We start from the raw sequence: 16,469 nt of genomic DNA, 5'->3' as shown, positions 1-16,469 counted from the left end.
TTGACTGAACGATGGAACAAAGAACAGTGCAGCAGTTATTTTTAACTCCAAATTGGCCACTGTTCGGAACCAGCTGATAATCACAAATTTGAATGATGGAATAGACGTGCGCTCACGCCATGACAGGCGAAAATGAAAGGCTGAGCAGTGGTGGCGTCTTAGTCTCCAGCGGGCTTGAGTAAAATAATAATACGATTACAAGGTGTATATCATTTAAACTACTTTATTAAATAACTCCACTAACAGTAGCTACTGTTCAGTTTGCATACTGCTGCCCTCCTCCTACTCACTTCTGAACTCTTCCCTCTCTTGATTAAAGCTCCAGTGAAGGTGAAGCTCTAGTGAAATAATACGCACTGTTGCATTCCCAATATTTAGTGATTTAGCCTCAGGATACAAGATATGTTTATTCGCTTTTACAAGCAGGTATTGTTCGTTAACAAGACAACCGTTTGCGCTTCCCGTGTGTAAAAAAACCCAAAAAAAACCTTGATGTATCCTTGATGTAAATTTATTTGAAGTGTAATTTGATTTAGTTTGGCTCACATTCCATTATATTACATGGAGACCGCGGGGTTTATGACCTATATTGCATCCCATTTCTGTGCATTGCTTGTGCAGCACACTTGCTTAACACTGACAACACAGAGCAAAGAACTGCAGGAAGACAGGACTTAAATACACAGAGGAACAAAAGAGCGAATTAATTGGGCAACAGGTGAACGAAATAATCAATCAAGGGAACAAACTGTCCACAAAAAATCCGATTTCCGATTTAAATAGATTTTTTTTCCCCCTACTTAAAATCAATCTGCAGATGACAAAGAAATTGTTCAAAGCAAGATTTAACTTTTTTTTGTATTTATTTTTTTATTATCCCATTATTATATTATTATATTTTAATGATGTGTATATATAGGTAAAAATATAATAAATATGTAATATAGTTATCATATTTAGCAAAATACTCCTCTATAGCAATTTTTTTTAAGTCCAACTAACGTGCTATGGTCATAATTGGCTTTCCTGAGGTAAATGTAATGTTACGTGACATTGTTCTCCAGCTGTTTTATGAACCTCTTTCCGCGGTTGAAAAACACTGATCGATCGATTTTATTACATTTCAGTAAGTTGAACTGTATCTTTCAAATTAGCTATTGATCATTCGTGTTTATTTACTATTAACTAGTAGTAAAGAATAACAGATGATCGGTTCACGTGCCGCTTGAACTGAGATCTGTCAGCGATCTGTCACATTTACAAGCGACAAAACGGTGTTTGTTTATTATTACAGATAAACGGTGTTAATCTGAGAGCTGAGAATTAGTTTCAATAGTATCAATAGTAACCTTCTCTGTCTTGTCTGGCGGTGTCCTGTCAGTGTCCTCTTTGCTTCGCGATTTTTCTCTGCATGAGAAAATGGATGTGTGGCGTGAGAGCGTGTAAAAAGTGACAATTGCGTGAGTCTCAAGGTGAATTTGGGAGAGTTGGCCGCCCTGCTGATTTGGTTTGTAAATGTTTTTGGAGGGTGTGCTTGTGCTGCCGCGGTCTTCTTCATTTGCCATGTTGTTTGTGTATCGCTGACAAATTTAATTTTTAAACCTTTTGTGTCTTTTGTGAGGCTTATACACATAATAGTATACGCACAATTTCGGATTTGAATGGGTCTTGGTATCCGGCAAAGAATGGCAGTATCGGAGCCGATACCGATACTGAGTATCGGATCAGCGCATCCCCGATCGTGGTGGTGACCCAGACAGAGCTGAGGAGACACGGATCCAGGGTGACACCGCAGGTCTAGAGGGCTTTGGTGGAGCTGGTGGCTCTTGGGACCGAGGCAGAGGTGAGGACCCATAAGACTGCCGTGAAGCTGGAGCGACCGAGGACGACGGCTGAGCAGAACCAGGTTGACGACTGACCAGGGCGAAGACAGAGGGATGAGGGAGCCCAGCTGAGCTGGTGGGATGACAGACCACGGTGGAGACGAGGGATCATGGAGCCAAGGCGAAACCGACAGTTCGGAGGACCTGGAAGGCCCCAGGTGGGTCCACACCACCAGATGGAACAGACTGAGGATCAGCCGAGGGCCAGAGAGAAACCAGCGGTGGCAGGGCTAAAGAACTGGCTGGCTTCGGTAGATGAGGTAGGAGAGGGAGGCTGGGGAGGAACTCTGGAAAGACAGGAGACGCAAGAGACTTGAAGCTGGGCGGGACCATTGAAAATGGGAGATCCAGGGTTATATCCTCCTCAATTTCCTCTAAAGAATGTCCAGAGGCCAAGCACTACTCCTCTACAGCGGCGGGGTTGTGGGTAGGGCTTCCCTCCATGCCCTCGAACTCCACAAGCACCTCCTCGGGTATGGACGTTGTTGCCGACTCGCACACCTGGTCAGATGCGTTGTTGGGCTCAGGCTCTGGGGCGTGGTACGGCTCAGTTGGGCTCGCTGACGTGTTATCTGCGGCAGGCTCAGGCTGTGTCTGCAGTGGAATCTGATAATCACTTCCTCTTTACTACTAGTTACAGCACGAAATAAACATGAATGAACATCCGAGGGTAAATAAAAAAGAAACCGTACAACTTGCTGAGATTAATCATGTCTCATGTAACTTCTTAATCAGTGTTTCAATGGCGGAATAAACAGATCATGGTCTATAGACCCTTTAATTAGCCTTGGCTACCCTATGTATAAATCTCTAATTCCTAAATTCTCTAACTCTAATTTTGGTTTAATTCAGATCAAGTGTGCATCCATATGGACTTGAACATCATAGAGACTTGGGGCTGGGCCGGTAAGCAACGCTGTAGTAATGCCCCATAATACCATAGCTATCACATGACAATGCGCTAAAAACATTTAGATGCCTTTGCAGCTGCATAGGCACACCCTGACAACCACCCTAGCAAAGTGTCATTGCACATTTTGCATCATTTTCTTTGGAAACTGTAAAAAATCTAGTTTGCTTTCCGGCATCAGGTGTTAAAGCAGTTGCACGAGTTGCATTTCACATTCAAAATGGTTTAGAAACAACACATCTTCTTACAAACCTGACACAGAAATGAAACTTTAAGTGCTAAGCTCTGATTGTAGTCAGAGGTGAACTGAAATACTCTGGGTGAAACCACTGTAGAAAAAGACATGCAGGTATAGATGCGACGGTGGAATTGTGAAATGGAGAAAGAGAGAAAGAAAGGAGGAGAGCGAGAACGTTTTTCCGGTAGCTTGCACTGATCTGTGGGCCCCAGTCTTTGCCCAGTGTTTGGTTAAATTATGTGGAACTCATTTGACGGCTGCAGAAGTGGCTGTATTCGCAGTGTCAGGTATCGACTGGTATAATTATGCAATTATGAAGCTTTATCCTGCCTCTCTCTCTCACAGAGCGGGCTCTTAGTGTTTCAATTAGATGTTTTTTCTCTCTTTTGCTCCCTGATTTTCTTCTTTCCCCCCCCCCATCCTCCATTTCTTGGTTACAATGAAGATGCAAACAGAATTTGCCTATAAAAAAGATAAATGACATATTCTTAGTAATAGAAATAAAAGATTCTTAGATTGTTCAAAGCATGCATAGGTCAGACACATGAAGGCCAGTTGTGATTTAGTGTAGCGTAGGATGTACTAGGGGTGTAACGGTTCACAAAATTCACGGTTCGGTTCGCTACGATACACTGGTGTCACTGTTCGGTACATTTTCGATACAGCAAAAAGAAAGAAATGCCAGAGAAATTTCCTTGATTTAAATTTGTTGAATTAAAACTAACATCATAAAGTATGATCCTTTTTTACTTTGAGCAATGATGGAGCTATACTTGACTCTTAGGAGCATATAAAACAAAAACAGTAATAAACAGAGGTTTATTTGATTTCAGATTAACATTTGAGGGCAGCAATTTTATTCATAATGTCGAAATAAAACCGACATTACTCGAAAGCACAATGTTTGTTCCTGGTTTCCACGTCAGTGCTGTTTGATCCTTTAATAACGGAGAAATGTGAATGCTTCTCATGTTATTACTTCAGTGGCGAATTCAAATGCGTTCTTTACTGGATCTCTTAGCGCTGTGTAGTAACATTGTCGCTTGATCAAGATCGGCTCGCGCTGCATTGGTCCAAACTGATGACGCACAAAATAGGGCTGGGCGATATATCGATATAAAACATATATCGATATATTTTTGAAATGCGATATGGAATTAGACCATATCGCGTATATCGATATAGTTCAAATTTGCGCTGTGATCCTTGCTCCCCGCGCCTCATTTTTCACTCTGCGTGCGTGTTTAGAGCATGTTATGTTATGAGAGGCGAATCATGACTACTTCAGAAAACACAGCACAATAGGAACTACCAGGCAGTGACATAAGTGTACGCCGAGATAAAATTTTTCACCTCAGAAAAACTGACTTTCTTGTCCTGTCAGCCGTTCTCGTAGCGCACACTCTTCAATTGCACGCGCAAATGCAGCGGCGCGCGCTGTGTATCGCCTCACTGCATCAAGTGCAAAAGAAACTACGAGCATGCAACGCCGTTACGTTGTAAATTACACGAAATAAAAGTAATGCAGGTATGATTTTTATTCTATTCACCAGGAGCAGTTTCCATGTTTCATTAACAGTTATTGTTAATATTGTGTATTCACCATGGTAACTTTCGTTTCCATATTAACCCCAAAATGCCACTATTTTTCTTTGTGTTATTTTTTATATTTTTAAATGACTGTAGTGGCTCATACCAACATTGTATTAACAAAAACTAGTTTGGGACTGATTTAATAACTTTAGCATAGGCCTAATGTTTATTTATTAGTAGCCTACTAGTCTTTACTAGGCTAGTCATATTCTTACAATTTATGTTATATATATATATATATATATATATATATATATATATATATATATGTGTATGTATGTATATATATATATATAGGCAAATTATAACATGTTTACACAAAATTTGTTTATATATATATATTCAATGTAAACTTTGATAATCATAATTAATAAATCGCAATTACAAATTTGAAGGGAATAATCGCTAATTATGATTTTTGTCATAATCATGCAGCCCTAACTTAGGTGAAGAAACCTGTTTATTATTTATTCATTTGATTTTGCAACTGTTCACTGAAATAGTTGGTTTCAATAAAACTACTTGTGACGTCATATTTGGCTTTGACTTTGACTGAACATGCTCTCACTTTGCGGAAAAAATATCGGGATATATATCGTATATCGATATTCAGCCTAAAAATATCGCGATATGACTTTTGGTCCATATCGCCCAGCCCTAGCACAAAATAAGGAGTAGCGCAGTTTCGTTCCGCTTTCATAGCGTTTGTCATTTGATGTTGGGCAATGTTGTGGTCGCGCCAGCGTCTCCTACATTTGAAATAACATAATTTTGGTCGGCAGGAAAAATGGTCCAACGAACCGTTCGGTTTGTAATGTGTACCGATTCGAAAGCTTCGTACCGAACGGTTCAATACGTATACGTGTATCGTTACACCCCTAGGATGTACTATATATGTGTGTGTGTACATTTGCATACACGTATACATCATGGTGTCCACAAAATATGAAGCAACTGTTTTCAGCAATGCTAATAATTAGAAATGTTTCTTGTGTGCACTGACACTGATAACACTGTTTCACCACCACAGTGTTTTTATTCTTGTGCCCAAGGAGGAGGGAAAGAATCCTTCAGAAGTCTGCACATGTGCAGTCCCAATGCCACCACAAACCTTTCTGAGGTCACAAATCGGGTGAAATGGCAAAAAGTCTCCATCCTACCCTTTTCCTTCAAATCAGACCACTGTACATAAAACAAAGTCTCAAATGGCTGTCCCTGCTGAATTTTGTGTCTGAAAACAATGACATACTTTTGTGTTTTTCAGTTGGCCTGTGTGTGTTCCTGTAGACGCAGTCTTTTGCTAAGCCCATGGGAACTGAACTGTTGGTTTAGTCTTGGGCCTCCAGAAGCACAAAAGATCCGTTATGGCAAACAGAGGGGTGATAACACCGGCGCTCCCTTCAAAATGAAAGCCAAACAGCTCACATATGTTCAGATTCAATTACACACTCTGGGTTCCCCTCAGCCCCAGGGCTTACTGCTAATTACCCAAATAACATCCGCACAAAACGCCACCCAGATGAGATTAATTCAGAAATTAAAACAACCTGTTGATTCGATAATACTTTGAGGTCTGAACAGTAACCCAGGTATTCCGAGCATGGTAACCAGGTATTACCGACGACACAGATGGAATAGAGGAGATAGAGAAGACTCATCTCTAGATACAACAGGGGTGATAAGCTGTGTAGAACCATCCAGTGATGCTCATAGCTCAGAAAATGGAAGCAAATTAAACCACTTATAACTGTGTGTGATGGCATTTCCTTTTTTGGTTTTCTCATCTTCCTTTGGTCCTCATCCTTTCATTCTCTTGGTTTCCATCTTTTAATTTTTTGCTCTTTTAAGTAAGGTACAAGAAAGAATGATTTTCTTGTTTACTTTTAGTTTGTTTTTCTTATTTACAAAAGTTGTCAAAGTGGAATTTAAAAGTTTAATGGTTTTGAAATAATTCTCTTGTGCTCACAAAGGCTACATTTATTTGATGAAAAATAGTAATATTATGAAATATTTTATTATTTTAATATATTGTAAAATTTACCTTTTCCCTGTGATGGCAAATCTGATTTTTTCAGTGGCCATTACTCCGTCTTCAGTGTCACATGATCCTTTAGAAATGATTCTGATATGTTGATTTGGTGCTTAAAAAATTGTTCTCTTTATTATCAATGTGGAAAACGTGTTGCTTAATTCCTTTTTTGTTGCAGAAACTTTTTTTTTTTTTCAGAATTCTGCATTTGAGTCCTTTGTAACATTATAAATCTATTTGCTGTCATTTATGATGAATTTCATGCATCCTTGGTGAATAAAAGTATTTATTTATTTCCCTCCAAAAGAAATCTTAACCTTTTAAACGGAAGAGTATATCTTATTTTTATATGTAATATATTTTTTATTTTAGCGTATTTTACCAGACCCTATTTTCCTGTCTCTGAAGGAGGCTGAAAAAGAGAGAGAAAGAGGGTGATGGTGATAAGTCTATAGTAAGGAGGTGGTGGTAATTCTTCAGGGACAGGTGCTCCTCTGATACTAGGGGTTTATTTAGTGCTCCATCATTAGCAGGGCATTACCCATATTACCCCCTGGCCCCTGCTCTAATAACAGGGGCAGGAAAGGCAGTGTTAGCGGGGGGCAGCTGCATCTGCTGCAGGCTGAGGCCTCACACTGCCCCACCACAGGCAAAAGCACCAGCGCCCCAACTCCTGGGGGCTGCAGTAGCTCTCTGCCAATCAGCTTTTTAAATTGTTTTCTTTCTCTCTATACACAGGGTTGGCTGCTGTGTGAGGATCAGGCCTGCCGGAACCGAACCCGCCGGCTGCCCATTGCGTTCTCGAGGTCTGGACCGATCTGTCCAGCCTGTCTCAGATCCACGCTGAGGCCTGAGGTACTGCACACACATACAGAATCAGTCATTTTGTCCAGATGGTGGTGCTGTGGAGCCTGTGAATGTTCTCCCTGCCTCTGCCCAGGCCTTTTTTTTTCCTGTCCGTGTAGCTTTTTCCATCCATCCCATCACCCGTATTTCTAACCATTATATATTGCCTGACCCGTCTTACCCATATGACATTATGCATTTGCTTCCTGCCTCAACAAGCTACTATCCGGCCTCCAGATGGACTTGGCCTTGGACTTGATGTGGGGTGTATGTGGGGTGTTTCGCTCTTACTTCATCTTGTGATCACTTCAAGAGCATCTTTGCCTGGTTCAAAGACACAGTTTTGGATGTCCCTTCCAAAAATTAGTGTCTATCTTTGTCCCTGTCCATCTTCTTTATCAATTTCATCCAGTACAGACACATCTCCCCCCACCAATTCTATCCTCCTCCTCGTGCTTTATTTCTGCGTCTAGTTCTGTGGCGACAGGTTGAAACCCAAAAGGACAATTTCTCTTGTCACCATAGCCACTTAGCTTTCCTCCACTCTGCCTGGTGAGATGGCAGTTTAAACTGCTGGCTGAATAAAACATTAACTTCCTCACCCCTCTACCATCCCTCTGTCGTTCTGGGCTTTACAGCTCGGCTGACAGCAATGCGTCTCCTCTGGTGTCTCCACGGACACAGAGACATTGACTACCATTGTATCCAGATTAAATGGATGCGTAATAGGCACCCTTGGCTGATTGGCCGGTAATTTGAAGGAGTTGTACACAGGTGCAATTTATAATATTTTCAGTAAATTAAATTTTTTTCCCCCGCGCTCTCTTTTTCTTTGCACTGGCTCTCTCTCTCTCTCCGTTTTTCTTTTTCAGCTGCTTTCCCCTCGCTCAGATCTCTCCAACCACCCCCACCCGCTGTCTCTCTCTCTCTCTCCCTCTCCATTTTATTGATGTACGTTCAGGCACCCATTAGGGCTTCCTTTTTTCCCTCTAGTGGAAATTGCAGCATGTTAATTTTCACACAAATTACAGCAATAGCAGGTATCTCTATTTGATACATTATAACAGGAGCAATCAGGGATAATTGAGTGCCTTTCAGATGGTAACCGGCGCATTCACTTCAATTCAAAGCCAGTCCATTTATCGTCTAATCGCTCTTTAAACACTGAATTTCTGGGAACAAAAATTCTTGTCATAATTTTGCTTAAGTGTATTTGGAAATCACAGTCCTTTGAGCAAGGATAATTGAAATCAAATCCCTTTCACGGGAGCTGACATTTCTACATTTCCCCCCAATTGAAATTAATTTCAAAAATTGAGCATGAATATCTTCAAATAGCAGGCAATTATACCTTTCAATGGGGAGAAATTATGTGCACAAAAAGTGGAGACATCAACTGGCGCTTCAGTTAAATGTCTTTGTTTCCCACTGTGTTTGCCTTGTAAAGATTTACATATATTGACTCGTTATGAAACCTTGTGATGCCGATCGCCTTCCTTTTCCAGCTCAGCCCGTTAAAATTAACTCAGATTGGAGCTTTTTTTTGTTAAGCCTCATTAAAACTGTTTGGAGATTTTTCTTTTTTCCTGTCCTCTCTTTTGCAGCTGCACAGATCTGTGCGAATTGAAAGTAGCCAATTTCTCTGCTGCTCTGCTCAGCGGACATTATACTCCCTTTACATATAAGCAACGTGATCGTAAGCAGCTAAATCATTTCAATTCCCTCTCTTTAAATGATCCCCCATCATAAGTGTGGCCAATGATCTTCTTTGAGTGTCTTTAAACGTAACTACTTAATTTTTACACCCCTTTGGTCATAGAATAAGGCCTCACTCTTGACACCTTTTCTCTGTTCCCCTCCATCCAGCTCTTCCGGCAGGTTGTGTTTGGGCTGTAGCAAAGGTTTGGTGGTACGGCACTGGCTGCCACGTCTCTATCAAGAAGGGGGGATGAGGCGGGGGTCTCAGGAGAGAGGCAATTTCACAGCTGGTTTGCTCCCCAGTCACTCGGGCCGAAAATGCTGCAGATTTGTGGAGAAAATTGAAATGGTGTCAGTACAGGAACAAAGCATTGAGCAGAGCAAAGCTGCATAAGGGAGGGGCCTCTGTTTGCGGGGTGGGGTGGGGGTTAAATTCAATAACGTTTGACGGCGCCTTGGTCACACCCCTTTTGACACCTGTCAGCACAGCTGTGAGGCTCGTCCTGGCCCTGCTTCGCATGTCCATCCACTTATTTCTTGGACTGCGGTTTTAGTCCACGATCTCCTTCGCTGAGCGGAGTGCATTCGCGTGCACATGGTGACCTGTCTCTGATTATAGGAGCTCCATTATGGCCGCATTGCTACATCGACAGGCACTGCTGTTGACCAGCCAGTGCATTATGGGTCAACAGCTGCTGGGCTCATCGGAAGCTGTAGAGGGCAATTAAAAGCCGTTGTGCTGAAGAGAGAGCCCTTGCTAAACTCCTCCGGCATCCACATTGCTCTGATTCTATGGTGACACAGAAAGACTGTGACCCAATAACAGCAATTAACATAAAAGTATAATGGCTAATCAAATTGACAGCAACAGTTGTTCATCAGATCCACACACGCTGCCTTATCAAAACAAACTATTATGAAAGAGGTAATTTCAGAGCTGAACGTGTCTCTCTCTCTCTCTCTCTCTCTCTCTCTCTCTCTCTCTCTCTCTCTCTCTCTCTCTCTCTCTCTCTCTCTCTCTCTCTCTCTCTCTCTCTCTCCCCCCAATGTCTTTTATTCTCTCGCTCGACCTGCGCGGCTCTGGCAGTTAGACACATGGCGAACGGTAATTACAGCCGAATTTACAAACCAAACACCGTTTCCTGCTTTTGTCAGGAGAGAAGATGGGGAGTATGCTGGCTGTTTTCAGCCAATCAGACAGTTTCACAGGTTCTGTGACTCCAAACTCTGGGTTTGACTGAGCGTGTGTGTTTGTCTTTGTCTGTGACAGTGGAGAATATATGACAAACACTACCTGTCTCCACAGCTGTAATTAACACAGGTGATTCTCCAGCTTTCCCTGATTGAGTCGTACCAATCTCATTACGCTTCAGCCTTTCATTTTCCCTGGGACAATAACACATAGTACTAAACTACATCAGTATGATTTTACCTAATTGGTTCTCATTTTTTTATGTATTGAATATGCAAAGGAATAATCAGCTACTGCAGTGTCAGTAAAGAATTGGTAAAGAGCTTTAAAAATGTTAAAGTTTTTTTAAATAAGCAGTTCTTGAATCTACCACTGAGACAGTAAGACTTTGTCCCAGGTTTTTTTTTTTTTTAAACAATGCCAAAACTGTGTCTGGCTTGCATGGGGGTATTGAATTTAGTCTGTTCTATCAATATTGTTAAATTTATTTTATTGTAGCTTTGGTTTGTAATTCTTGTGACATCAGTACAATGAAATTTGTTCTTGTTGGAAGTCTGCAAGAAATCAGCCAAGAACCTGAGGAAATGGCTGAATGCAGTTAAATGTTCCCTATGCTATACCTGCAGTAATGATAGCACAGTTTTTAACAGATCAGTTTGTCTGGAACCAGGTGGCGAAAGCCATTGGTTTTGGCCTTTTATTTAGTCTGGTGCCTTGACCAGCTTCGGGCAAACCTTGTTAACCTTGTTTTCAGTTTCCCAGAAGCATAACCTGGGAGTTTTCTCTTTATGTCATCACCCTATATGTTGTGATAACTTATTTAATCTGTGTTTTGTCTTTTTTTTCTTCTTCTCATTTTTAGTATTCAGAGAAAGCCCTCTACAACCAACTGAGCTTCTACAGATACATCTTTGACTGGGAATATGCCATCAACAAGGTCCTGTCGTCTGAGGATAAATGTAAGACTTCGCATTAACATCAGCTATTACTAATTAGCCTGAAAATTCACTCCCAAACATTACCTATAAGCGCTCGTCCGGCACATATTTCTGGCTCAACGTGCACTTACGCGCACACACACCTCACACCTCACAGCGGCTGGAGGCGGTCACTAGGTTGGGTTAAGAATCCTCAGCTCCTCAAGTCGACAGCCGTAATTCAGGCGACGGATTCAATCACCGAATGGCGCGGTGCGGAATGCAAAGCGGTCCAATCAGTTGGAAGGAAGAGGGGAGTGAGTGAGAGAGAGCCTCCTCTCATCCCGTAGACCTTCGGTAATAGCGCTGGCTATGTTGATTGAAAACAGTTTTTAGATTTTGGAAAATGATAGGGCGAGTAATTGGAGAGAAGGCTAAAGGATAGCCCTTCATAAATAATGGGACATGGAGCATATGTTTTCAACAGGCCGTTGGAGGATCCAGACCGCTCACGGCCGCTGCTAGCCGAGCCGTGGCTACTTACCCACAATCCTTTTTGATTGATGTCACTTGATTAAAAAGGACCTCTTGGAATAGACTTATACATTTATTTATTTATTTTTACATGTGCCGATGAGGTTCCGAGGCGGGCGCGAGAGCCGTAGATAAATATAATGTGTAATCAATAGATGACCACTCAGAATGTGAAGCAGGCCGAGGAGAGTGTGTATCGGGGGGCGGGGGCCTAACATGATTATAGACTTGGCTTCTTCGCGAAATTTTATTTCTTTACTTTTTCTCGACTTGTTTCTGTGAGTAATTGTGGCCAATCTGTGGCATTCTGTCAGCCACACTGCCCATCACTGCAGCCAGGGCTCTAATTCCTGAAGGAGTGATTTTAACCCTCTAGTCCTGATTTTCACCAGGCGGAATGAGAGGTGACGTTACTACTCCTGTCCTCCTCCTCTTTTTTTTTTTTTTTTTTCACAATTGTTCTCAGAAACCATTTGTTTATTCCATTTATTATTTGGAATTTTTGGTTTCTAGTTGCATTTAGTGTATCAGATTAAAGGATCTTATTTATTATGCTATAACATGTCACATATATGTGCAGCTCCACCACATACACATATATTGTGGGATTAGGGGAGGACATCACACACGGCTTTGAAGTATAGCCTTGAAATGGTTATCTCCCCTCTCACTATAATACTACACATTACTGCATTATAGACCACAGGGTTTACAGGGGTCTAGGGGTGAAATTACAGGGCTGCATGGTTTGTATTTCCTTTTACCTGGTCCAGTTTCTTATTTAGACCCTGGGATGTAACTCTGAGACAGTAAATTCAGAACCCATATAATGGCAGTGTATTTGCGTACTGTAGGTTTAGCTACAACAAGCTAGGTGGATAGTTCATGATGAAGCTACGCCAGTAATGCTAGTAGGGTTGTAACGGTATGAGATTTTGACGGAATGATAACCATGATAACCAAAATTTCACAGTATTAAACAATCAATTATTATTAGTGTCATCAGTTAAAATGGCCGTTGAATGAAAACTGTTTTTTTTTTGGTCGAACGAAATGCTTTATTATAACAAACTTGAAACCATTTGTTTTGTTTATTCAGATTTCAGTAATCAAAAACATGTCTGATCAGTTAAATTAAATAATTAATTATGGATTAGATTAACTTCTTCTTATTAATCATAATTTATAAAAAAACTACAGTTAGACCTTACTTCATTTTGTAACTGTTATACTGTATTTATCTATGCTTGTAATTAGTGTATTTGATCTTAACCCCCCATACATATATACAGTATATCAAAATAAACACACTACCGTACAAAATTTTAGCATCAGTATGTTTTGTTTGTTGTTGTTGAAAGAAATTAATACTTTTATTCTTTAAGGATGCATTAAAACGATCAAAAGTGACAGTTAAGAATGTTAGAATGTTACAAAAAGTTTAGTGATACAACATGCAATTTCAAATAAATGTTGTGCTTTTAAACTTTAAATTCATCAAAAAACAAAACTAAAACAACATCACGGTTTCCACAAAAATATTGAGCAGCTGTTTTTAACATTAATGATATTGAGAAATGGTTCTTGTGATTGAAGACTGGAGTAATGATGCTGAAAATTCTGCATTTGCCATCACAGGAATAAATTAGATTTTAAAATGTATTCAAATAGAAAACTTATTTTAAACTGTAAAAAATATTTTTAAATATTTGACTATTTTTAGATACTATCTTATAAATACAGCCTTGGTGAGCATAAGAGACGTCTTTCAAAAATGTTTAAAAATCATTCCTTCGGAGCAGCCGTAGTACTTCTACGTAAATCCTAAACACTCAAAATAGCCATCAAAGATAAAAATTTTGGGCCCCGAAAGCCAAAGCACTGATTTCTAAGATGTAGTGAAAAATCTTAAAACTTTATATACGGTGCACTTTCAGATTTAAAACTTTGCAGGATGTTTTCATTCACTTAGAGCTATGTTACACACTACATAAAGGGCATTTTCAAAAATCCATAATAGGGGCACTTTAAGGTGCCACACGTTAACTTAGTTGTCACAAACCTGGTTTAGTTAAAGCTGCAGTCCATAACTTCTGGCACTCTAGCGGTTAATAAACACAACTGCATGTATCTTGCGGAAGAACATTGTAGCTGGAGCTTCTACTCTGTTTATGTCTATGACGAGTCACGCAGGTTCTGGGCTACTCCGCAGCGGTGGCGACCCAAACCAGTCTAACATAGTCAGAATATAAACACTTACAGGTGTGATTCAGATAAGACAAAACACTTTTTGGAAAAATTTAAAGTACTCGCTTATTATATAAATTTTGTACATTTTGAACACAAAAAAAATTACGTACTGCAACTTTAAACGGTCAGAGTCATCTGTATGACAGATAAAAATAATTGAATTTGCTGCACTCTTGTTTTCTGCAATATTTTAGCAAAAGTAATTATTTTTCTGCTCACAGTGATTCTGCTACTGTTGTTAGAATAACCACGTCATCTACAGCTCTTAAAACGGCGCTTTACGTTTTCATCGGGAGAAAGCAACACGCAAGGAGCGGAACGGGATTGAATGAGGCGCATTTGGCTCTAGATAAAAATATTAGAGGTCACTTTAAAGGTCCCATTCCATGGATTATTTTTATTATTTTATCATGTTTCCAGGGGTGCCCTTATAATGTTAGTATGTTTTTTAGATCAAAAATTGTTATAATTTAGAAATAAAAGGCATATTTCCTAGCCTGATTTCATTCCCTGGTTTGAACACTCTGTTTGAAGGGGCGTGTCTGCTGAGAGACTTCAGTGTAAACGCCCTCTGCTGTGATTGGCTGAAATGCTTGCATATGAAATATCTGGCATTACATGTGGAACTATCTGGAAAACTTTTACTATTACAGCCATAGCTGTCAACATTGAACATTGAAAATAAGGGAGATTTCCCGGAATCCATCCCCAAAATAAGGGATTTTTTTTTGTTACACGATTCTTACCCACAAACTTTAAAAAAAAAAGCACTTATCATTTCAGTCTAAAGAGTTTATAACTACACAATATATATTACAGACCAATGGATATGTTTAAAGAGCTTTATAACAAAGCAAACATTCAGGGTTTCTGCAGGTTTCAGTAAGTCAAATTTAAGACCGTTTTAAGACATTTTAAGACCATAAAGATTCAAATTTAAGACCCTACACGACGCATTAGATAGATTGTTACCTCGGGATCATTAGAGTATCTATCTATCTTTCTATCTATCTATGATTATCTGATGTGTGTTTGTGAGAGAGAGGGAGAGGTAGATATTTTTTTAATAGAAAATTGTACTTTTGCATATTATACTGTAAAAACACAATTATTGTTGATTGTTGTTTTAGTTGATCATAACTAGAGGAAATGATGAGATGATTAAAGTGACCAAAATTATCACGGTTATCACAGAATCCTGTTCAAAAAGTACTAATACTACAGAATGAAGTCAATTCAACAAGTTTTATGTCGAAAAACAGCAAAAAACAAATTGATTAGCATCAATATGCACTTTTTGTTTACGTAAACATTAAAATACCATTAAAAATGATCTTACTAACATGTACAAGTTCAAATAAAGTTTTGACAAAAAAGGTTTTATACAAAGATAAACCTCATATTTCAGCCTTTAAATATTTTTTTATAAAAAGAATGAGTCAAAAAAGATAAATTACTGTCATTTACACATTATAGCTTATATTTATTAGTAGTGTTTGGGTGTACCCCCATCCTTCATGTTGACTGAGCTTTCAATGTTGTTATTGAAAGGGGTGATTGATTGACATGACCTGCGGTGCGTTTGCGGCATTCTGAAAAGTTTAGATTTTTTTCATCTCGTTGCGCCTGTAAAAAAATTTGCGCGTCGCTTCAATTATGAGCGCGCTTGCCGCGCGCCTACATTTGAACAAACTTGAGCGCGCAAAAGACGCGATATGTGAACGGCCTCTGGCAAGCTAGCTAATATCAAGCCACGGACGACTGGTAGCACGCGAGCGACGTGTTGGAGACCCCTGATCTAGCGCTCTGCTTTGTAGGCTACAACTCCATACTTTTTTGCTACTTTGTAATAACTTTCTGCGGCCAGCGTTTCTGGAAATGAACGAGGGTAAACACTTTTTTAGACCTGTCACCTGACTAAATGAAATTTAAGACCTAGGATGAAAATCTGGCCGTTTTTAAAACTTTTAAAAATACGGGATATTTTACGGCAAAATACTAAAACGGGAAGACAGCGGGAAAAGAGTTAAAATACGTGAGAAACCCGGAAAAAACGGGAGGGTTGACAGCTATGTTACAGCTATTATACGTTTTTACTATTACAGCTATCGGGATTAACGAATCGTGAGAAGTTTTTTAAGTATTTAGATCTATTTCAATCACATAAAAAATTGCAGTGACGAGCATTGAGCAGATGACAGCCTGTTGATCGCGTGAAAAAAGATCTTATCATTGCAACGCAGTTTCTGCACTCGCTAATGATTTCACCAATGCAAACATGAGGCATATAAATACAGTAAGAGCTTCGTTGTGCAGTGTAACAGCGTCATTGATTTCATAACGAGTTTTGGCAAGTGTCCATATAAACTCGCGCTGTGT

At 39.8% G+C, this 16,469-nt stretch overlaps 1 protein-coding gene across 1 annotated transcript in view; it reads left to right on the top strand.

Annotated features, from left to right (window-relative positions):
- pola1 (polymerase (DNA directed), alpha 1) overlaps nt 1–16,469 on the top strand; it is a 55,629-nt gene that overhangs the window by 31,776 nt on the left and 7,384 nt on the right. The window contains exons 35-36 of the mRNA XM_084398926.1: nt 7,392–7,508; nt 11,252–11,348. Of these exons, the coding sequence (XP_084255052.1) occupies nt 7,392–7,508; nt 11,252–11,348 (214 nt within the window). The remainder of the gene's footprint in view (nt 1–7,391; nt 7,509–11,251; nt 11,349–16,469) is intronic.

Source organism: Rutilus rutilus, assembly GCF_951802725.1.
Source record: "Rutilus rutilus genome assembly, chromosome: 24".
Taxonomy (NCBI): Eukaryota; Metazoa; Chordata; class Actinopteri; order Cypriniformes; family Leuciscidae; genus Rutilus; species Rutilus rutilus.
This window is presented reverse-complemented; position numbering and strand designations above follow the sequence as displayed.